The sequence below is a fragment of the Olea europaea genome, chromosome 5 (assembly GCF_002742605.1).
Source record: "Olea europaea var. sylvestris chromosome 5, O_europaea_v1, whole genome shotgun sequence".
NCBI lineage: Eukaryota > Viridiplantae > Streptophyta > Magnoliopsida > Lamiales > Oleaceae > Olea > Olea europaea.
Window position 1 is genome coordinate 6,355,974 of NC_036241.1, and position 23,714 is coordinate 6,379,687.

The 23,714-nt window shown below is 32.9% G+C and overlaps 1 protein-coding gene across 1 annotated transcript in view; it reads left to right on the plus strand.

Moving 5' to 3' along the window:
• Positions 1–5,872: 5,872 nt before the first annotated feature.
• The window catches only part of LOC111394180 (patatin-like protein 2), a 47,924-nt gene continuing 30,082 nt past the window's right edge, over positions 5,873–23,714 (plus strand). Inside the window, exon 1 of the mRNA XM_023019947.1 lies at positions 5,873–6,025. Coding sequence (XP_022875715.1) covers positions 5,888–6,025 — 138 coding nt within the window. The 5' untranslated portion in view covers positions 5,873–5,887. The remainder of the gene's footprint in view (positions 6,026–23,714) is intronic.

The window sequence follows — 23,714 nt, forward strand, 5'->3', positions numbered from 1 at the left end:
TTCTGTACGAGTTATGGAAAGACAATAGTCTCAACTTATCTCATACGAAAGTTTGGGACCATAACGCTTATTTCAAGCGCATTGAATCGGATAAAGCATATACATATCTGATGAATACATATTTGTGGGATATCCAAAACAAATATTTGGAAATCAATTATATTATCTCATTGAGAAGAAAGTCTTCATTTCACGATATATTGTCTTCTTAGAGAAAATGTTTACTCTAGGAGAGGACAGCGGGAGCAAAATAGAACTTGAAAGAGTTCAAGAGTCCAAAAATATAATTAACCAAGTAGATAAATTCGAGTTTGATCCCATATCTGATATGGGGCATACTCTTGATCAGGAAGTAGAGACTCCTGAGGACATGTCAGCTCTGTGTGAATCTAGTAGGATCATTCGACCATCAAGAAGGTGGGAATCCATGATTACTAACCAAGCATTGCTGATGCAGGATGATGAACCTACTAATTGCACAAAAACAAAGTGAAGTGTTAACTTAAAAGAGATAGCAAGAGGCCATAAAACCCGAATGAACTTGATGTATGTGAATAAGGTTTGAACCTTGATTGACTCTCCTGATGGGATAAAACCCATAGGTTGTAAATGGTTTATAACGAAAAGGTCAACATGAATGGGATTATCCGTACATACAAAGAAAGGATAGTCGCAAAAAGTTAAGTGTTGACCTTGACGAAACCTTTAACCTGTAGCCATGCTAAAGTTCATTCGAATTTTGATTGCATTAGTTGCATACCATGACTATGGGTTAAAACAAGTCTCTTGGAGCTGAAATTTTCGATTTGATGGAAAAATCAAAATGTTTGATTTTATCAAATATGAAGACGAATTGTGTGTTTACAAGAAGATAGTGGGAGCATTTTCACATTCTTAATATTATAGGAAACGACATCCCTACATTTCAATCGTTGAAATAATGGTTGTTAAGGGATTTATTCATGAACAATATGGGGAAGTAACTTAATCTATAGAGATAAATCTGGAAGATTGCTTAACTTATCCCAATCTTTATAGATAAAATCTTGAGAAGATTTTATATGGAGAAATTGGTTTACTCTTAAATAGTGTGTTGGAAAGGTTCCAGACATGAAACAATTGTTGATTTAATAGCGGAAACCTAATACATGATTATTTCAGAAGTAGCAAAGAGTTGCAATGTATATCAAAATGTTCGTTAATAAACTTGGTGTAGTTCCTAATATTGTTGATCACGTGTCATTGTATTGTGATGACAATAGAGCCATTGCGAAAGCCAAGAAACTAAGGTTTCATCAATGATCCAAAAATGTATTAAGGTAGTATAATCTCATTAGGGAGATAATACATAGAAATGACTAAAGAGAATAACGAATTCCCACATTTGACAATATTGCAGATCCACTGACAAAGAGTTGTCGTAGCATAAACATGATCCCTATGTAGGCTCTTATGATATTAGGTACATAAGTATTGGATCTAGTGCAAGTGGGAGTTTGTAAGTATTATCCCCTAGGTCTAATCAACCTTGGACATAAATACTTTTATTATATAATTGATGCATTGTATGACAGATCTATTTAATCAATATTTAATTAAATTAAATAGAGTCCGTATATTCAATTATTGATAATTTGTTAATCACAAGAGTTGTGATTGTGGGATGATTGAATCTTAAATCGTCTACGGTCATAAGTAATAACAAGATACGAATATCATTATTACGGATAGACCATCACTTGTGGCATTTCTTACTTGTAAAGTAAGTAGCTAATCTCACAAGTTAAAGTGTGGTGACACTTAAACGAACATGTGGATATTTTATTATAGAACAAAATATTGGAGACCCACCGAGAGATTCCACATAGATAACTATCTAAATGTTAGTGGTTAGTCTCCAATGTTCGATAGTGGATTGGTCTTTTGACTTGAGGTCGTCATAGTACCTTATATGAGGACAGTCATGCTTTGATGGTGTTGGATGTTGCTCTGCCAAGGGCAACTAATATGGCATCATTCGGGTATGTTAAGAATCATATGAAGGTTGTGAATGATCAATAGAGGATTCGTCACTCTTAGATAGTAAGAGATTATGATATGCATTTCTTTCAATTAAGTCGATAACGAAATGCTTGGCTAAGACTTGTATTGACTTAATAGTGGAGTGAAAGATATGATCGATAATCGAGATTGACACGCTTTTCATATCTTGTAATTGATTGGATAATATTGACGAATGAATTATAGTCTCACAATAAACGAACGAGTTTGATTTTGTCATACCACGTGACATTTTTCGTTACATATGTTGCCCTAACACATTGCTAGATGTCAATCTGGGACGGCAAGTATGAATTTGTGATAGATTAAAAAGGTATTTTAATTTACCAATTTTAATTATATCAAAATAATATTTTACGTCGTTAGACATAATGATTTGGAACCTGATGGGTCTCACACAAAAGGAGAACTAGTAGATTGTGATTTGTCAATGAATTAATTTAATAAGCGTTGGATGAATTAATTAATTGGGTTGCTTATTTATAGGTCTGAATTAATTAATTGGAGTAATTAATTCACGGATCGGATTCAATTAAATGGGTTAATTAAATGTTGGACCGGTTCAGGCTAAGCATGTTTGAGCTTACATAAATATGACTAGGGTTTTCAAATCTGGTGAGAATTCATTATTTTTGTTAGCACAAGAAGAAAACTCTAATCTTGCAATCTTGTTCTCTGTGTAGATCATTGTTGGAGGCTGGACAATTGGACAGTTGTGGGTGATAGATCAAAGTTGTTGGAACGAAAAGAATGGCAAAATGTTTGTAGAATTTTTAAAGGTACGATTTTCTATCACAATTTCTATCTGAACACAAAGAGATCGTTGGTGGGAATTGAAATTTGTTTTAATTTTTGCTGTGCATGTTTAAGTAGATTCCCAACACTATTCCATCTAGTCATCCCGCCATCAAAACATCTATACAAGGAATGTATGTAGTTTTTGGTCAGTTATATGTATGCCTCCATGAGTATATTTCTTTTTATCCACTAAACTGGCACATATAAAATATTGTTAATCAATAGACACAAAAGGAGAGATTTTATGAAATATAAATAACACAATATCGTTAATTATAATATTGTGGTTCCTGTCTCTGTTTATTCGAGGAATAAAATGTCTTGCTGTTCTTGGAGCTATCTAGCTTTTATAGCTAATTTTAGTCAAACGGTTAGTTCTTGATTTGCTTGTATCCCTCTATTTTTATTTCTGGCTATTTGCGGTAATTTAAATTAATACAATTTTTTAGTTTAAAAAATAAAAAAAAATCTCAAGGTCAATTGCAAATTAATAAGTTGAGTGCCCGTAATTTCTTTCACCATTTAGTATTACTATTAAAAGACAATATATCATAATTTTCAGGTGCAAGGATGAGAAAAAACCTGTAACGTCCCAAAATTTCATTGATTAGAATTTGATTTTTCGTATACTATATTTTAATGTTTTGAAAGTTTAGGGACTAAAGTATATATAAAGTAAATTTCGATTTTATTTGGCTTAAAATGTAGATACTATTGGAGCGATAATAAGTATATGAACATTGGGTTCGTTGGATATGTCGTAATTAATTATTCATGTTAGGCTCGAGAAAAAGTTAATTTGGATTAGTGGAGCCCAATTTATCGAGGTCAAAAGATATAGCTTTACAATTATATTTTAATTGATTATTTAATGAATTTAATTTCTCTCAAGTCACATTAAAGGGGGGAAGAATCTTGAGTAGGTTAGGATTGAATATTTTTAATAATAATAAATATATATAAGAAGAGAGAGAGAGAGAGAGAGAGAGAGAGAGAGACTTTATTAATTCTAGTTTCAATTTGTTGGCCACGTGTATGGTAATAAATTGATTGTTGGGAGGTATGGTTAGTTGGTAAGATTTGGTCTAGTATTTTGATTACACATACGGTTTCCTCAACTTTGTCCCATTTACCCACTATCTCCACACGTTTCCACCACCGTATAATTCTACTTGCACCAAAACTCATCACACACACACACATATACATACTCACGTGCATGGCAAATTGAAAAAAGGTATTTATCTCTAGCAAAAATAAAGCACATAAAGAGTCCCATATTACCACAAACATACATACATAAGCAGTTGGCAGAAGACATTCTCAATTTTTTATAAGGCGGTCAAGAAAATTAGAAGAATTGAAACTTAATTTTTGGATTTCGTCTTTCAAGAATTTATTCAACCTTACAAGGTAGGATACTGAGGTGCAATATTTTTTTTTCTCGTTTAAATATTTTTTTTCATGCTAATGAATTTTATACTCATGAAAGTTAAAGTTATGATATGATATGTTATGATATGAATGATATGGCCATTCCGCTACAACAATATGATATGATATGAGCTCTTACCGAATTTAAAGATATGAGACGGTATGATTTTCTAATGCATGTTTTAAGATTTTTAAACGGGATCACACCATAAATTTTTATATCCTACTGAGTATTTCCATGTACTCACCCTTTTCCCTACAGCTCACAGGTTAGATCGGGTCGTGTCGGAGCGTGGTGATTCGATTGAGTGGTTGTACCTCGTTTTGTTGGACAAAAAAATCTAGAATTTAGCATGTAATTTTATTTTTTTATGTTTATTGCAATAGACATTTCTTTATAACTGAATTCTCGTACGTTTTTATTTGCACATGAATATATGTAGATCGCACTTTAAATAAAGTTTCCAATGAATGTTAATTTTTTCTACCGGTTGCATTGCTTAAAAGTATTTAGATATGTCTTTACTAACTAGTCCTTGTTAAATCCTATTTTTATGTACTTTACTATGAGATTTTCCCATAATTTATCGCACATGGTCAAAACGGTTGTCACATTACTTTCCATATGTTGTCTTGAGTGCCCAACATGTAAAAAATTGGAGATTTAAACATTGGGGGTTAACTAGCATTCCCATGCATGTCAAATTTATGAAACCACAATAATAATATTAAATTGGTGAAGTTGATGTCTTATTTTACTCATTGCAAAGGAATAAATAAAATATGCCTCATTATCATTATTTTTATTTGAGGAAGAATTAAAAATATGGCTAGTTAATATTTTGTGCATACTATTTCTATTTTATCTATAGAGATTTTCATAACAGTAAGTAGTTGATTATATTAAGAGAAAATATTTTAACAGTATGAAATTTACAAATTTAGTTGTCATAAATCCAACTTTATTTGACTTTTAAGGATGTGCCAGTTAGAAATTTAAAATTATGAGCCATAAGTTGTTTAAAATAACATTGACCATTTTATAAATAAATCTTTTGGTAGCGTCTCAAATCCTTAATTTTTAGGTTGTTACTAAGCATAAACAAAATTAATAAACTGTAGATCAAGATTACAAATCGTTCGACCAGTTAATTAATGAAAGTCTACTGTCCAGAAATATATATTTCACTTATCCTTTTTGAGAATTATAACTAGATTAGAAAAACAAAATGGTCATAAGAAAATTATGAGATTTTACTACAATAAATATTATAATGGACCCTTAAAATCGACTTATAAAGGAAGAGTGACAAAGTCATCATGTGTCCCAAGTCAATGAATGGAAGATGTATTCAAAATCATTACAATAACTTGTTTCGAGAAAATTTCCACGCCTATGTAAAATAGACAGCCTCTGACCAATGCTCCAATTTATAATAGTTCTTATTTTTCACGGCAGTTTTAGCCTCCATACATACGTAATTAGTCCTGATCAGAGCTATAAATATATCCCCTATATACATAAGTAATTTCCAAAAGCAAAGACAGGAAATCTTAAAAGTGCTTTTATATCTTCTTTAATTTCTTTATAATAATGAAGAGTGGTTCATCATCAGCTCAAATACGGCCCCCTACTTATGGAAATCTAATCACAATTCTGAGCATTGATGGGGGTGGTATTAGAGGAATTATTCCTGCGACTATCCTTGAATATCTTGAATCTCAACTTCAGGTAAGTAACATTTAGATAGCTTTTTATTCTATTTTCCCTGTTCGAAAAAAAAAAAGAAAAAAAGAAAGAAAATATTTGTTAAACATGTGGGTTCCAGTGAAAGTTTAAGTTGTTCGGAAGAAGATTCATCAATTTATTTAATTTTTTTCTTCAGTGAGTGCATTAACATTTAGGGCAAATGGAATCGTTCTTCTTTTAAGTCTTGACACCGGGGATAATTTTAATGAACAATTTAGCAGCTAGCTTTTAGCTCAGTATCTTTCGAATACTACTTTGTCTTTGCTAGAAAACAGACACATGTTTCTTTAAGTTTTCATTTTTAATTTGTTCAATCACGTTAGTGTCGGATTCATTATTTTATGAAAGTTCTGAAAAAGGACAATGTCAATTTTTGGGTGTTAATCATATCCCAATTAAAAGTTCAAGTTATTATATTTATTTATTTAATTTTGTTCTTTACACGGATTACTTGACCAAATTACTACTATAATTATTTTGCCAACGATCTAACATTTGTATTTACGGTCAAAATTAATCACAGACAAACACCAACATATTAAAATAAAGCTTTAAAGAAACCCTATCAGTTGCTAGTTAAACTCGATATCTAATACCAAGTTGACCAAATTTTGAAATGAAAGAGATGTTAAAGATTCCACAACAAAATGCATATCTAATATTCTATATCGATCCATGTATTCATTTTCAGGTGCTCGACGGCGAGGATGCAAGACTTTCAGATTACTTTGATGTAACTGCAGGAACGAGCACGGGAGGTTTAGTTACTGCCATGTTAACTACTCCGGACAAAGATAATCGTCCTTTGTTTGCAGCTAAAGATATCAAACCCTTTTACCTTGAGCATTCCTTTAGAAATTTTCCTCAAAACTGGTATAGACTATACTTTTAAAGTATAACAAAAAGTTATATTTTATATAAATCTTATTGATTTTATGATCATGTTAGATATTGAAGAGGATACATGTTTCTATTGGTTTCCAAATGAAATGGCTTACTGGGATTGGTCGGAAGACTATTGAAATCCTTTGTTGGACCAAAGTACGATGGAGAGTACCTTCACAAAGTTATGAGAGAGAAACTAGGGGAGACTCGGCTGGATGAGACATTAACTAATATTGTCATTCCAACATTTAACATCAAGAGTTTGCAACCTATTGTTTTCTCTACATACCAGGTCTACCTTTCTTTTCATAATTCCTTTCCCTCGAAACGGTAGGGTGCTGATATTATTGCATGTTCCTATTTTCCATCTGAAAACTTGAAATTGTACTATTCTAGCAAACCAATCATTATATTGTAAATATAAAACTAGAGGTGGTTCAAGCCATTCAGGGCCCATTGCACAATTTATGCAGGGTTATTTAAAAATAATTGAAACCCGGTAAAAAAAATCCTCCAATAGCGCATACATTATTATTTGGAGTGAATTCTGATGAAAATAAATATTTGTCATGATTTGAATGGAATTATTAACGCTCATATCATTGCTTATCATTGATTCACCCTTGTCACTAACTACCAATGATATATTGTCATGGATGGATGTCATTGGCAATCTTCGACAATGTCGACTTCGCTATTTGCTGAAGGAGTTCTTGTTGGTATCACCAATATAAGTTTATTATTTCTTTAATTTTTTTTTATAACATACTACCAAAATATTGATTGAGCACCATTGCTTATTTCATATTAAATAGCATGGCATCACATATCAATTCATTGGTCATATTATCGATTCTTAGTATAAGATAAGCAGAGTACTCATTACATCATTTTTCATCTATGATTATTTGTAGCATTAATTCCAAATATTTAATTTATTTCATTGATGAATTAATATTACGACTGTTATTCTATTACCATTGTTTTTAAATTATTATCAATTGGAAACTCCATTTCGAAATCCATGTTTTCAAATCTCACATAGTTCACGAACAACTCAACTTTCTAGAACTTGAGTTAGATTTACATCAGGTACGAAAAGAATTGAGACAAATGGGGAATTTAATATAATTAAGTCTGTATATGTGTATGTACAGTCTATAGGGACGCCATCATTAGACGCTCGACTCTTAGATATATGCATTGGCACATCTGCAGCTCCAACTTATCTTCCTGCATATTATTTCAAGAACCAATTTAAACTAGGCGAGGTAGGCGAGTTCAACCTCGTAGATGGTGGTGTTGCTGCCAATAATCCGGTAAACTATTTATCATTAATATTATTACGCTATTATATATAGATAAATAATCTACTGAGCATTATACAAAAAAACATGAGATGGAACATTAATTTAACAAATCAAATTTAATTCTTAATATCCACCATAAATTTATCTACCAATTAATTAAATGAGGCACCTTGTTAATGAAGCTCAGTGTATACTCAGCAATGGTTATGAGTATATCAGTTCTATGTGTGTGTGTGTGTGTATATATATATATATATATGTATGTATGTATGTATGTATGCACGTATATGTATACTTAAACATACATCTGCATCAGTATCATTGAATGTCATGGACGTCCTTCTCGCAACCCTTCAATGTTTCATCGTTTGATGAATACTTTATTTGATTGTTTCAATATACTATATATGGACATCCTTATCACAACAATTCAAAGTTGAAATCCATACTAGTCATCCCTTAACTCTCACTATTGGTTTCAAAAAATGGTTTTCTTTTTTCCTCCTCAATAAATATACTATATATCTAAATCACACAGATCATTCAGAAATAAATAGCTCATTGAATACTAAACACTGTTTTCGAATTTTATAGAAGTCAAAATTATTAACTTCAAATAAATCTAGTGCGGAACGCTTCTGCTAAATTAATGGATGAACCATTATGATACCAAACTCTTTTTACATAGTTTTTCTTCTTTACACAAGAATTATTTATTTTGTGTAATTTTCTCTTTCTTTTACTCATAAAAACAGAAATATTAAAATCTTATGTTTTCTCAAACTTTATATTTTTGCAGGCATTAGTTGCCATCAACCAAATTACGAAACAAATTTTGGAGAAAAATCCAGATTTCTTCCCAATTAAGCCTATGGATTATGGACGCCTTTTAGTCATCTCAGTGGGCACTAGATCGTCAAAGGCACAGAAGAAATATAGTGCTCAAAAGGCAGCCAAATGGGGAATTTTTGGATGGTTGCTGAATGGAAGTTCCACTCCAATAACAGATGTTATCACTCAAGCCAGTGCCGATATGGTGGATCTACATATTTCCACTGTTTTTGAAGCATTTCATTCTAAAGAAAACTACCTTAGAATTCAAGTAAGATCGTTGTCAAACTATCTCATGTAAAAGGTCAAGTTTATGATAGCAATTTACTTACTTAAATTTTGTTTTCAACAAATCGGTTTTTTACACTAATTTATCGTTGAAGGACTAACAAGTACATAAATTTTTGGCATTGAATACTGTTTAATATAAGACATTTGCTGTAAGTATTATGCCTAGGTCCAATCAATTTTGGACATAAATATTTTTGATATATAATTAATGCAATTTAATGGCAGATCTATTATTTAATTAATAGACAATTAAATAAATAATAGAATCCGTAGATTCAAATCTTCGTAATTTTTTAATCACAAGGAGTTGTAATTGTGAGATACAAATTACATCTGATTGAATCTTAAATCTACCGTGGTCATAAGTAATAACGAGATACGGATATCGTTATTACGGATAGACCATTATGTGTGGAATTTCTTACTTGTGAAGTAAGTAGCTAATCTCACAATCCAAAGTGTGGTGACACTTAAATGAACACATTGATGTTTTGTTATAGAACAAAACATTGGAGACCCGCCGAGAGATTCCACACGGATAACTATCTGAGTGTCAGTGGTTAATCTCTAACGTTCGGTAGTGGAATTGATCCTTTGACTTGAGGTCGTCATGGTACCTTATATGAGGACAGTCATACTTTGGCGGTGTAGGAGATTATGATCTGCATTTCATCAATTAAGTCGATGATGAAATTCTTGGCCAAGGTGTACTCATAAGTCGAAAAGAAGTTTTCGACTTATATTAACTTAATAGTGGAGTGAAAGATATGATCGATAATCGAGATTGACACACTTCCATATCTCGTTATTGATCGGATCATATTGACGAAAGAATTATAGTTTCATAGTAAACGAAAGAGTTTGGCTTTGCCATACCACGTGACATATCCCGTTACATATATTGCCCTAACACATTGCTAGATGTCAATCTGGGACGGCGAGTGTGAATTGATGATAAATTAAAAGAATGTTTTAATTTATTAATTTTGATTAGATCAAAATAATATTTCACGTCGTTAGGCATCGTGATCAGGAACCTAATGGGTCACACACAAAAGAGAATTGGAAGATTGCAATTTGTCAATTAATTAATTTGACAATCATTGGATCAAATTAATTAATTGGGTTGGTTATTTATAGGCTCAAATTGATTAATTGGATTAATTAATTCACGGATCGAATTTAATTAAATATTTGGATCGGGCCAGGTCAGGCCCGTTTGGGTTTATATAAATACATTGCTAAGGTTTTTCAATCCATATGTGATTTTTCTCATAATTATTCATGCTAGCACAAGAGGAGACAACTCTGGTAGCTGCAATCTTGTTCTTTGTGTGGATCATCGTTGGTGGCTGGATAATTGGACAGCTGTGGATGGTGAATCAATATTGCAGGAAGAAAAAGAAAAGCAAAAGGTTTGCAGATCTGGAAAAATGTACAATTTTTCACGATTTCTATCTAAACACAAAGGCGATCCTTGGATGGAATCGAAAATTGTTTTAATTTCCACTGTGCATGTTTAGTAGATTCCCAACAGTGGTATCAGAGCTTACTTTGTAGAAATTTCTTTGCATGTTGAAACAATTAAAAGTTAATTGTTTTTCTTGTTTTAGCAATTAAGAAAAGAATTTTTCATACTCAAAGTTTGATTTTGAATGGGAAATAATATCTTGGATTGGAATACTATATGAAATCTGTTTTTAAATATTTATAAAAAAAAAAAATCTAAAAATCGGCAACTGCTGTCGGCGGGAAGAAGCAGCAGCAGCAATGCAGCGGCACCTGCTGCCTCCACAGTAGCGTGAAAATGCTGTTGTTGCGGCAAGAGCCGCTGCTTAGGTGGCTCCTATCGCAGGGGGGTTATTGTGGCGCCGACCGGCGATGCCGGTGCCAACAACAAAAAATAAAAATAATAAATAATAAAAAATAAAAATTAATTTTTTTTCTTGTTCGGGTGTGTAGTAATTGGAGATGGGGACTGAGATGCAATTTGAGAAATTGAAGGCCCCTTTTGCAATTTAATAAAAGGGACAAAGTTGCAATTTTAAAACAAGGGCCTGTTCTGCAATTTGTTAAATTGGAAGGGCTTGTTTTTAATTTTAAGCCTTGGGTCAAATTGAAAATTTTGAAAGTGAATAATTTGAATTTTAAAATCGTTTTAAATTTGAACTTTAAATGGGTTTGACCCAAATTTAATTTTGACCCTAATTAAAATTTTATTTAAAATTGACGACATTTTATATTTTCGTTAAAGTTGGATTTTGACTTAAACATTAAACTTTGACCCAATTGAATTTTTATTTTATTTAGGAGTGTTATCCTAGATTAAAATATTATTTCAATTTAAATTAGAGTTTGACTTTAATTTAATACTTAATTAAATTTTGATTTTAATTAATTATTCTCCTGATTATATTTTTGAAATTAGAATTGGATTCTAATATGACATTTAATTAAAATTTGATTTTAATTAAATTGTGTTGCCCTAAAATTTTCTTGGAATTAGAGTTAGACTCTAATTCGGTATTTAATTAAAATTTGATTTTAATTAAACATGCCCACTAATTAAATAATTCATTAATATGATTAATTAATTATTTAATTGTTCTGATCCATAACTCTAAAAGAGTTTAGACAATCTTAATTGCTAGAAACTTGAAACGTGTTATGATTTAATATTAGATATTTTATATATACGTACATTTATGTGATGAATAATGTATTATTAGTGGATGATTATGGACTTTACCATATGGATGTGTTGAATTGTTGATTTTTATTCTTGTTGTTTTGTGGGCCTGCGAGGCTGTTATTATTGTTATTATTTTGGGCTTGTGAGCTTTTAATAATTTTGGACCTATGAGTCCGTTATTATTATTGTTGCTATGGGCCTACGAGTCCAATTTCATTTAGGCATGTGTGCTAACTAGTATAGGATACAGGTTGCAACTGGACTAATTGAAAAAACAAGAAGAGGAGGAGACCACGGAGATGGTGAATTGATACTGATCAATGTAATAAAAACTAGAAATTGACCAACTAGTCTTCCTTATGGCTCGGAAAGACTAGATAGTAAAGTCCATAATCATCCACACTATATATTATGTCATATATATTTATTTGCATGGTAGATGTATAATAAAATATATATTATTGTTACGATGAGACATTTCAATGCAAAATCCTTCCATAAAATATTAAGTCACATTTATAATCGTCTTCCATCAATATAGTGAAAAATCAGAATCCCAAATCGTCTCAACTTGTTGAGTACACTCAAGGCTAGTCCATTAGGGATATGTTTGACACTATGAAATATTTGATATTTCTGAATGACGGGTTTGACTTAAGTAAAATTTATCTTTTGCTGAGTAAACTCAAGGAGATAAATTTTAGAGGTATGTTAAGCTAATACATATGATGTGTGAAAACAAAGAGTTGTCAGCTTAATGATCTGGGAGTTGGATGGAGATACAATTGATCATGGTATCTACCCAAATGTTATATTAAGGCTTGTTGAGTACACTCAAGCTCTTAATATAATAGATGGGATCCCAGCCCACTGGGAGTCAAGTATGGACTCCATAAATTTATGTAAGAGGGTCATAAATTTTAGTTAAACAGTGGGAGTATAATTAATTTAATAAAAGTCCATGTTAAATTAATTTATACATTTTATATATTATTCTTTTTCTTTTCGTCATACATATTTATTGAATCGTGAGTGACCATGTGTATTTGAGAGGCATATTGGATGCCAATAACTAAATTAAATCTTTTGATTGGCATTGCAATTTGAGAATTGTTCTCAAGTATGAGAAAGTTGGTTGTCCTTAAATAGCCATTTTGCAGAGACACCTGGTGATGACTCGATTAAGGAAGAGGTGGCTGCTATAATAAACGCAGTGATGACAATAGTATTGCAACGTATGTGATACCTGCAACTATATCACTCGATCACTCGAGTTACAAAAGCAACTTGAGAGTATATATGTTAACACATAATTCTTCATTACAAAAAGTTGTATGATAATAATCATGTGTGGAAGGATATGAGACTTTCAAACAACTATACCGGTGCAAAATAACAAAAGAATTTTCAGTCAATCCTCATGTACTGAAGATGATTGACATGAGAAGTGTTTCAACTGAGTTCAATCATTAATTATGAACTAAGTATTGATTTAGCTCTGCAATCTCTGTCATAGAGTTATTCATACTAATTATGAATTATGATATGAATAAGTTCGAATGCATACTCATTAAGTTGCTTAACATGCTTAGGACTGTTAAGCCCTTTGTCAAAGTTGGTAGTGGGCAAACCATTGATTCCTCTAAAGGTATTAAGAGAAAGTCTAAATGGACTTTGGGAAGGAAAGCATCCAATATGGTTAAGACAATCTAAGCAAAGGACAATACCAAATCTGATGACTCTTGGTTTTATTATAGAATGAAAGGTCATTGGAAGGAATATTGCATGGCTTACGTCTACTTCACGAGTTTCTTAGGTATTTCATACCAGATGTAAATCTCATATTTATACAAATATGGAGAAACTAAATAGAAGTAGACCACTGCGAAAGAGAGAAGTTAACCTACACGTTGGAGATGAGCAAAGGTTGTTGCATTGCCTTTAGGAATATACTTCTTGCCATTGCCTTTTGGTTTAGTATTGGAATTAGAGAAATGTCGCTTTATATCCACCATAGTTGGAACATTAAAATGAATTTCATGTTCCGACATAACTATTTTAATTTTAAGGACAATTGTTGTTCTTGTTTATCTTGATAAAGATTCTAATGGCTATGGTAAATTACAAAACGTCGTTTATATTCTTTAATACGAAGAATTCTATAATGAGTATAGAATTTATAAGACATAAATACGATAATCTAATTATTATCTAAATTTGGCATGGCGGACTTTGTCATATAGATGAAAAGCAATTCCAATGGTACACAGAGATGTATATTTGGGATTAATTGATTTTGACAATTACAAATTATGCATGTCTGATACAATGACCAAATCTTCTTTTACTTGAAAAGAAGAAAGGTCAGCATAATTACTGGTCTAATGTATAGTGATACATATGGACTCGTGTCATGTCAATTAATATCAGGTAATGTTTCTCTTATTTCATCAATGATCATGTATACTTGATGAAAATTCAAACATGAAACTCTTGAAAAGTTCAAGGGATTCAAACTAGATGTAGACAAACAAATAGGTTAATATACTCTCACATTAAGATTCGATCAAGTGAGAGTATTTTAAAGATAAAATCTAGATTATCTAAGAGAGTATGAGATTCTCATGCAGTGGACTCCTCCACATACACTGCAGCATAGTGGTGTATCTAAAATGAGGAATAATTAACTTTTAAATATAGTGCGATAAATAATAAGCCATGCAAATCTCCAAAAATCGTTTTGGGGTCATGCACTGATTGCAGTGTGCAACACACTAAATTATGTCACATCTAAGTTGGTTAACAGAACTCCATACGAGTTATGGAAAGGGAATAGTCCCAATTTATCTCATATGAAAGTTTTGGGCCATAACGCTTATTTGAAGCGCCTTAAATCGGATAAGTTTGAGACTAAATTCGATAAATACATATATGTGGGATATTCAAAGCAGATATTTGAATATAAATTCTATTATTGTGAAGAAAGTCTTCATCTCACAACATATCGTCTTCTTGGAGAAAATGTTTACTCTAGGGGAGGACAGTGGGAGCAAAATAGAATATGAAAGAGTTCAAGTGTCCACAAATATTGTTAACCAAGTAGATAAATCCGAGTTTGATAACATATCTGATATGGGACATACTCTTGATCAGGAAGTGAAGACTCCTGAGGACATGTTAGCTCTATGTGAGTCTAGTAGAATCATTCGACCTTCAAGAAGGTGCGAATTCGTGATTACTAATCAAGTATTACTGATTCAGGATGATGAACCTACTAATTGAACCAAAATAAAGTCAAGTGTTGACTTAAAAGAGACAGCAAGAGGCCATGATACTCCATATGAACTCGGCGTATGTGAACAAGGTCTGGACCTTGGTCGAGCCTCTTGATGGAATAAAACCCATAAGGTTTTGTAAATAGTTTACAAGGAAAAGGTCGATATGGATGGAAATATTCCTATATATAAAGCAAGATTAGAAGCAAAGGTTAAGTGTTGACCTTGGTGAAACCTTTCTCCTGTGGCTTTGCTGAAGTTCATTCGGGTTTTACTTGCAACAGTTGCATATTGTAACTATAGGTTAAGATAAATCTCTATGGAGCTAAAATCTTCGATTTGATGAAAAAGTCAAAGTGATTGATTTTATCAAATTTGAAGATGAATTGTGTGTTTACAAGAACATAGTAGGAGCATTGTCGTATTCCTAATATTATAGAAAACAACATCCCTATGTTTCAATCCTTGAAATAATGGTTGTTAAAGGATTTATTCATGAACGATATGGGAGAAGCAACTTGATCTATAGAGGTAGATCTAGAAGATTGCTTAACTCATCCCAATTTACACAGATGAAATCTTCTCAAGATATAGAGAAACTGGTTTACTCTTAAGCGGTATGTTGGAAAGGTTCCAAATATGAAGCAACCATTGATTAATAGTAGAAACTTAATATATGATTACTTCAGAAGTAGCAAAGAGTTGCAATCTGGATCATGATGTTCATAAATACATCATAAATGAACTTGGAGTAGTTCCTGATATTGTTGATCACATGCCATTATATTGTGATAACAATAGAGCCATTGCGAAAGCGAAGGAACTAAGGTCTCATCAATGATCCAAACATGTATTAAGGCGGTATAATCTCATCAGAGAGATAATACATAGAAATGACATAAAGAGAAGAAAAAATTCCCACATTTAACAATATTGCAGATCTACTGATGAAGAGTTGTCTTAGCATAAACATGATCGTCATGTAGACTTATAATATTGGATACATAAGTGATTGGATCTAGTGCAATGGGGAGTTTGTAAGTATTATACCCTAGGTCCAATCAACTCTGGACATAAATACTTTTGATATATAACTAATGCAATTTAATGGTAGATCTATTATTTAATTAATAGACAATTAAATAAATAATATAGTCTGTAGATTCAAATCTTCGTAATTTGTTAATCACAAGGAATTGTGATTGTGAGATACAAATTACATCTTATTGAATCTTAAATCAACCGTGATTGTAAGTTATAACAAGATAAGGATATCGTTATTACGGATAGACCATCACGTGTGGCATTTCTTACTTGTGAAGTAAGTAGCTAATCTCACAAGCTAAAGTGTGGTGAAACTAAATGAACATGTTGATGTTTTGTTATAGAACAAAACATTGGAGACCCACCGAGAAATTCCACATGGATAACTATTTGAGTGTCAGTGGTTAATCTGTAACATTCCATAGTGGAATTGGTCCTTTGACTTGAGGTCGTCATGGTAACTTATATGAGGACAGTCATACTTTGACAGTGTTGGATGTTGCTCTGCAAAGGGCTGTTAATACGATATCGTTGGGGTACGTCAAAAATCGTATGAAGGTTGTGATTGACTAATAAAGGATTTGTCACTCTTAAATAGTAAGAGATTATGATCTGCGTTTCATTCAATTAAGTCGATGATGAAATCCTTGGCCAAGGTGTACTCAAAAGTAGAAAAGAAGTTTTCAACTTATATTGACTTACTAGTGGAGTGAAAGAAATGATCGATAATCGAGATTGACGCACTTCCATATCTCATTATTGATCAGATCATATTGACGAAGGGATTATAGTTTCATGGTAAATGAACGAGTTTGGTTTTGTCATACCATGTAACATTTTCCGTCACATGTATTGCCCTGACACATTGCTAGATGTTAATCTGGGACGACGAGTGTAAATTGATGATAAATTAAAAGGGTGTTTTAATTTATCAATTTTGATTAGATCAAAATAATATTTCACGTCGTTAGACCCGTGATTGGGAACCTGATGGGTCACACACAAAAGAGAATTGGAAGATTGCAATTTGTCAATTAATTAATTTGACAATCGTTGTGTCAAATTAATTAATTAGGTTGGTTATTTATAGGCCCGAATTGATTAATTGGATTAATTAATTCACGGACCGGATTTAATTAAATATTGGACCGGGCTAGGCCAGGCCAGGCATGTTTGGGCTTATATAAATACATTGCTAGGGTATTTCAATCCATATGTGGTTTTTCTCATAATTATTCTTGCTAGCACAAGAGGAGACAACCCTGGTAGCTACAATCTTGTTCTCTGTGTGGATCACCATTGGAGGCTGGACAATTAGACAGTTGTGGATAACGAATCAATATTTCAACAAAAGAAAAAGAAAAGCAAAAGGTTTGCAGGTCTGGAAAAATATACAATTTTATCACGATTTCTATCTAAACACAAAGGTGATTCTTGGTGGGAATCGAAAATTGTTTTAATTTTCGTTGCACATGTTAAGTAGATTCCGAACATTTGCCTCCTCTAATACTAATATGTACGATCTCATCTAGAACAAATTTGTTTATTTAAATTGTATTAAGCCCCCATGTTTTGTAATTTGTTGTTTACCTTTTGTGGGAACTGACATTTTCTCTCTCTCTTTAATTTGATGAAGGAATGACACTTTAATTGGAACGGCCACTTCAGTTGATGCTGCGACAAAGAAAAACCTGAACAAACTGGTTGAAATTGGCCACAGTTTACTGAAGAAACCAGTTTCAAGGGTAAACTTAGATTCAGGTCTATTTGAGCCAATTGAAAACGGTGGAACAAATGAGGATGCTTTGAAAAGGTATGAATCAACATTAAAAAGGTTAAATTACTACTATTTAGCATATTTGTAATTCATTTCTACTCATTTTAACAATTGTCCTATTTATTTTGTCCTGAAGGTTTGCAAAATTGCTTTCAGAAGAAATAATGTTCAGGAACTCAAAATCATCTTTCAGCAAGGAAACCACCACTTAGCTGAATTATTCTACTTGGGGATTATTCAATCACCACTCAAAATCATCAATCATTAAGACATTTATTAATAATTATTTAGTTCATACTGAGATTGTTGCCTTATCGTTCTACTATAGTATCTATTAAGATGGATGTAATTTGATTTATTCTTTATCTGTTAGAAACTCTGTATTTGTTTGACCCGGAGGGATTGTAATGAATAAGATTAATGACACAATATGAAGTATTGATCACAACAAGAAAAAATATTGAAAGTAAAGAAGAACAAAAAGAGTTAATCGCAGAGGAACGATATATATTAACTGGAAGTATGGAGAAAAATTACAGACATGGCAATAATGCTTCAACAAAACTAACAGAAGAGCCTTGTATTTATTGGCCACGTTCCAAACCGCTAAAGAGTCCCAAAATGTAAAAAAATCTGTTAAAATTAGGTTACAATTGCGTCTAGGACTTCGACCGACAAAGGATTTTCTTTCTTTATTCAACGTCGCTACAATCTTCCTTTTTAGTAAAAATCAAATACGCAATCTCACAAGACTCCTAATCATATTTGAGTCACAAAACCTAACAATCTCTACCTTGAATCAAATTCTGGTGCAACGAGTGGATCTCTACAAATAATTTTCTACCTGAGAAATAAACCCGTTTGCATTGAAATGAAATGGCCAATCTCCTCGACATAGTAACCAAAACTATGTATATAAACCATTATCCTCTACACGTGTCCACAAGAGATACCTGAACTTTACTCCCGGGTTCCCAAAATTCTACCAAGGAATTAATGTCTACCAAATTAGGTTGAAGCACACCCTGTAGCAAAAACCATACAAAATGCCTGAATAAAAAGCCACTTGCTAGAACTATCGCCTTCAACGTCCCCAAAAGTGTTATAGACATCACTGACACCACGGTACCTACGCTTAATAGAACCAACCCTAGAACCTGAACATAGTGCAACTGCTGAAATTAGTGGTAAAGCGGATCACCAACACTCCCTCAATAATGTTCTGAACCGAACCAGAGCCCATCACAAGAGGTATTGTACCAAACTGAATATCCACCACGATCTGAATTTGTGTATATGTCTCTTAATTGGTTCTGCACTCCTTGCAAGATGTATAACTGAGACCTTTTTCATCCCTCCAGTACAACCCGGACACCTTTTCGGATCTTCAAGACTCCACCTCCACTAGAGAATTTATATCCTTTTGCATCCAGAGTACTAAGGAGGATGAGATTCCTTTTTAGGTCTAATATACGTCGAACATAATCAATTGTTTTAACCGTCCTATCCCATAGCCTAAATCTGACTCAACCGATCTCAACAATACGTCAAGACTAGTTGTTTTTCATTACAACTCCACCTTGCTGAGTAGCCTCATATGTCTGAAAGAAATTCCAATTGGAACACATATGATGTAAACATGCCGAATCAAGAATCTACTCCTCGTCACTCCTAGATTCCACATTAGATATCAAGGTCAACATCACATCTCTGTCATCTGAAAAACCTCAACTACATTTATTTTTATCTGAAGTCAAAGGTTACACTCCATGATTTGTAGCTAAATCACCTTTAGCCTGCAACTTATCATAATCCTTCCAATATGCCCCTTACGTCTGCAGTAAAAAAAAAAATTGCTGTTATTCTTTGATATGCACTTCTATCGAACACCATGAGATACAAGAGCTTCTTCATCCCTCGATATAGCTCCAAACAAATGGTTCAACTTCTCCTTTGAGTGCAAAGCATCATAGATGTCGTCTATAGTCAAAGTATCCCAACTATACAAAATGGTATCCTGAAACGACATACAAGAGCCAAGCAGCGGACACAACAGGATCAAGACCAGATCCTCTTCATCGTACTTAACCTCCAAGGTCTCCAGATCTGCAACTATTTCATTGAACATGGCAATATGGTCCTCTAGTGACCTTCCTTCTGCTATGCGATGGAAATATAGCTTTTGGTTTAGCTGGTTTGCTCGTGAGACTTTTAACCATGGATAACTGCTCCAATTTTAACCACAAATCAGCAACTATTTTCTCCTTCAAGACATCATGCAGAATATTGTTGGATAAATGAAAATGGATTAGGGATAAAGCCCTCCAAACCCTCCGTTATCTCTTCCGTTATCCAATCAGCTGGCATCTTCTCAAAACCTAGCAGTGCATTGTTCAAATCCAATTGTGCTAGAATAGCCCTCATCTGTAATTGTCACAAAGAAAATCTTGTATTACGATCCAATAGTGGAATGTCATACTTTATGGTAGTCATCTCTGAAAAATCTCAATCAATCCACAAAAGAAAAACCAAGCTCTGATACCACTTGTTGAACCTTGATGAATTGTAATAAATGAGATTAATGACACAATATAAAGTAGTAAAGATTACAACAAGAAACAATATTAAAAGTAAAGAAGAAAAAGAGAGTTAATTGTAGAGGAACGATGTATATTAACTAGCAACAAAACTGGCAAAGGAGCCTTATATTTGTGAGCCACATTTCAAACCCTACAAGAGTCCTAAAAGGTAAGAAAATCTATTAAAATTAAATTACAATTATGCATAGAACTTCGATAGAGAAAGGATTTTCTTTCCTTATTCAACTTGGATACAATCTTCTTTTCTAAGTAAAAATCAAATACGCATTCTCACAAGACTCCTAACCATTTTTGAGTCACAAAACCTAACAATATTTGGATAATCATGTAATATTTATCTTATAATAAATATATATACATACCCAATCAAATGAAAATGATAAGATGATTATATGTTTAAATATGTTAATACAATTAGTTAGAGTTGTTGAAGGTCTTAACCGATAAAGACGCCAAACTTGACGTAAAAGCTTACAAATCTTTCCAATAACAAAACAAGGAACAATCAAAAGAATAAATAACACAAGAGATTTTAAGTCGGGAGCATTCTTTATAATGAATAAAAAATAGTCTCTAGATAATACAAGCACTTATTCGCACACTTTTTCTTTTCTCCATATCATAAAGATTTTTTCAAGTAGATGATTCATTATTGCTGATTCTGTAATATTACACATGTTAGTGTTAGTTGACATAACTGCTTGGCCTCTAACGGAATTATATCTTTCCTTAACTAAGTCAGACGTCACCTATAAAATGGTTGGCATTCTTCACAACACATCTCTACCCTATCAATCATTTACTCTTCTAAGATGCCTTCTTCTCCCAATTACGCACTTGTCTCCCCCTCTCAGGACTTAGCAATTAATCATATTGATAAAGTCCAGGCAATGTCCGAACTTGGTAGTTGATAGAGGCTTTGTCATCAAATCAGATGGACTTTCGTCGGTTGAAATTTTCTCCCCTTGGACCTTCTCAGCTGCTATGATGTCCCTCAAAAAGTATCGCCACATGTCTACATGTTTAGATCTCTCGAGGTATACCTGGTTCTTAGCCAGGTAAATGGTACTTTGTTTATAACAATGAACTGTGACTCTCCCTTCACAACATTATCTAGCTCTTTAGATATGCCCTTCAACCATATAGCTTCCTCCATTGCCTCAATCATTGTAATATATTCAGCTGCAGTTGTTGATAAGGCAACTGCCAGTTGCATGTTTGCCTTCCAACTGAAGGCTCCCTCCAAATGCTGTGAAACCAAAAACAATCAAATGCTTCCTTGTATCCACATTTCTTGCATAATTTGAGTCAAGAAAAACTTATACATCACTTGCTGCACTTCTGTCCAAACTTTAGTCCTAAAAGCCTTGTACCAGCTAGATATTGAAACACCCATATGATGGCTTGCTAATGTGATTTACCTAGATTACTCATTAACATGCTAACTATGCTTACAGAATAAGCTAGATCAGACCTAAAGCAAACAATTACATACATGAAACTTACCACCCTACTGTTAGATGGAATTTTCTCTTTGAACTTCTTATCTTCCTCTGTTTCCGGCGCTTTCACAACTGAAAGCTTGAAGCATTGGCCCATTAAATTATTAACTTCAACTTATTCATCCAAAATTGATGAGTGATTTACACTCATCATATTATGCCATTAATTTCATGATTTTGCTATCTTGGAGGGTATTTTAGAAGTGCTAACAAGTGATTTTGGTGTTGTTTTGTAGATTGATGGAAATGGAGAAAACTAGAGCTAAAAGAGGTCAAATGAAGGAAATAGGCAAAAGCTAGCGAAATTGGATGAAATGATCAAAACGTAAGAGATCCAAAGTTCGAGGATTAAAATGCAATTAATCAAAAGTCGTGTCGAAACTTGAAATGAAGATCCGAGAGTTCTAGAAGCCAATTGGACAAAGGAAGGTGTCAAAAGGATCAAATTTAGTCAAGATATGATCATAAATCATTTTCCAACCAAAAAGTTTTGCGCCGGAGTTTTCGTCTCATATTTAGACTCATTTTTGACATAGAAAACGATCGAATTGGAGAATGATTCCTGAAGAAAAATTGTAGTCCTTTGGATTATATTTCCAACGCATCTTGAATCAGTTCAATCGGATGTCGAACAAAAAAGTTATGATAAAAATACTGAAAACTGTCCAGTGCAACCGAAGTAGTTCTCAGCGCCCAGGCGCTATCCCTCAGCGCCTAGGCGCCATGATGCTGAAATTTTGACAGAAAGTCAGCGCCTAGGCGCCCGAATCGCAGCGCCTAGGCGCCGCCGTGCGAGAGTAATTTTTTTAGGTTTTTACCATTCTTTTTCGGCCCAACTCATCTCAAAATCTTTCCCTAAACTCCAAGACAATATAAACACAGGATTGAAGACCTAAATGGGGGGGAGCCGCACACTAAAAATCTATGGAATTAAGCCATGCGTGCTGGACATATTGGAGAGAAAAACAACAAGAAGGGAGATTCAAGGGAGAAATTTAAGAAGATTAACACCAAAAATTGAAGATTGGAAGCACTCATTGGAAGAGGAAGGAGATCTTGGTGCAAGAATTCCATTTTTTCTTCCACATCTTTATTTCAAACTCGGTGATGTATTCTAAGACAATCTCCTATTTTTCTTCCATTATTATGAGTAGTTAAATTTCATGTTAGGGCGAACAATGTAATCTTTTGGAACCCTTTATTTCATGCAATTGAGATTCTAGTACTTTTTTATTTTCTGTGTTGATTTTAATATTGTTCTTAATACATTTAATTACTTGATCACTAATTAGATGATTTGTGAACATTGATTGCGTAGAGATGCGGATTATTTGTTTAGACCACATGTTAAAATCCGGTAAATTGATATAATGTGTAAAGATACCTATATTGATTGCTGCGGTCGAGTGTGAATTCTTAGAACCAATGTTTCGTTTAATTAAATTTAATTTGCATAGAGATATG